Below are 1,865 nucleotides of genomic sequence, written 5' to 3' on the forward strand. Positions count from 1 at the left end.
AATTTGGAAGTAATATTAAACTTAGAATACATGAGAGGATACACACTGGGGAGAAACCATATGGCTGTGTAGAGTGTGGAAAAAAATTTGTTACAAGTACTTGTTTAAAAGATCATGTGAGGATACATACAGGAGAGAAACCATACAGTTGTGTAGTGTGTAATAAAAGATTTCGTAGTAATAGTCAGTTAAAACAACATGAGAGAGTACATACTGAGGAGAAACCATACACTTGTGTTGTTTGTGATAAAAAATTTAGATGTAAGAGTGCACTTAACGAACATGAGAAGGTGCACACTGGAGAGAAACCTTACTGTTGTGTAATGTGTAGCAAAATATTTCGAAGTAATAGTCAGTGTAAAATACATGAGAGGACACACACTGGTGAGAAACCATATGGTTGTGTTGTGTGTGGAAAGAAATTTTTAACAAATACCTGCCTACAAGAACATGAAAGGATACACACTGGAGAGAAACCATACAGTTGTGCAGTTTGTGATGACAAATTCAGAAATAAAAGACAACTTAATAGACATGAGAAGGTGCATACTAGAGAGAAGTCTTACAATTGTTTGGTGTGTGGTAAAGAATTTGGGAGTAATAATGAACTTAAAACACACCAGAGGGCACACAGTGGAGAAAAACCATACAGTTGTGTAGAGTGTGGTAAAGACTTTGGAAGAAGTAGTAATCTTAAAACACACCAAAAGATACACACTGGAGAGAAACCACTCAGTTGTGTAAAGTGTGGAAAAAAGTTAGTAAGTAATGATAAACTTAAAACACATCAGAGGGTACATAATGGGGAGAAACTGTAGATTTATGTAAATGATGTCCAAAAAGTCTGAAACCACAGGCATTTCAACAAATTATACAGAATGTGTTGCACATGCTGTACTCTTAATTCAAAAGAAGTTTGGATTAACACCAGGATTAATTTGTACTTTTCACGCTTGGATAGTTCCATAATCAGTCACATATGTGAAATTAAGAAATGTTAGAAATCACCTGTGATTCCAGACTTATCGGACACCATCTAGTATGTGGTAAGTCATGATAACACACGTTCTGGGGAGAAACCACTTGGTTTTTGGATGTGGCGAGATGTGTATGTAGTTTTTGCCTTAAAATATATAAAAATGTACACAGGTGGCAGAAACTGTAAATGTCTGAAATCAACAAGTGTTTTGTAAAACACTGTTGTTGGAAATGATATGAGTAATAAATACAAATTCAATATAAAATGTTATATTTCTCTTTCACATAAGGGTTTTACATGTGTCAAAAATTTTAATGGAACGAGCCATTTAAAAAACAATACAATACACCATGGGCATCAAACATACTGTTATGAATTGAAGTAGATTTAAAAAGTCATTCCAGAAATGTTTGGGGTGTTTTTATTAGACAAAAAGAAGTTGTTTGGCATTTTTTTTCAAGGTCCAGGTTGCTGGAAATAAAACAAAGTGCTTGTAATATGTATATTTGTATGATTGTAGAAACTTTAGTTTCAAAGAAACATGTAAAGGGTGTTATGTTGGAAATAATCATGTGTCTTTTCTAGAATGTACAGTAGCACAGACTGTGGAAACTATGGTAACCAACAGCATGAATGTTTGATTTAAATAGGGGAGACACCATACAACTGTGGTGTTTGTAATGGGGTACAACATAAAGTTATCTTCAGATGAGATAATACTACTTTTGTGTAGTAGGTTGTAAAGAGTTAGAACAAAAATTACATAAAAAATAAAGGTAAACATTACTTCTGAGAAGTGAGTACACATTCAGCTTTATCCTCCATTGACCTACATATAAGAACACAAAAAGTTTCATCAAAACAGTATATGGTCAGAGAAAGGGGT

General features: G+C 33.7%; 1 protein-coding gene across 1 annotated transcript; it reads left to right on the forward strand.

The window, feature by feature from the left end:
• Positions 1–2: 2 nt before the first annotated feature.
• On the forward strand, positions 3–1,239 carry LOC106461365 (zinc finger protein 14-like; the record flags this gene model as incomplete). Its single annotated transcript, XM_022388300.1, has 1 exon — positions 3–1,239. A coding segment is annotated over one exon (816 nt), but the record flags the coding sequence as incomplete, so codon positions are not given.
• Positions 1,240–1,865: the final 626 nt, after the last annotated feature.

The sequence above is a fragment of the Limulus polyphemus genome, unplaced genomic scaffold (genome assembly GCF_000517525.1).
Source record: "Limulus polyphemus unplaced genomic scaffold, Limulus_polyphemus-2.1.2 Scaffold944, whole genome shotgun sequence".
NCBI classification, from domain to species: domain Eukaryota; kingdom Metazoa; phylum Arthropoda; class Merostomata; order Xiphosura; family Limulidae; genus Limulus; species Limulus polyphemus.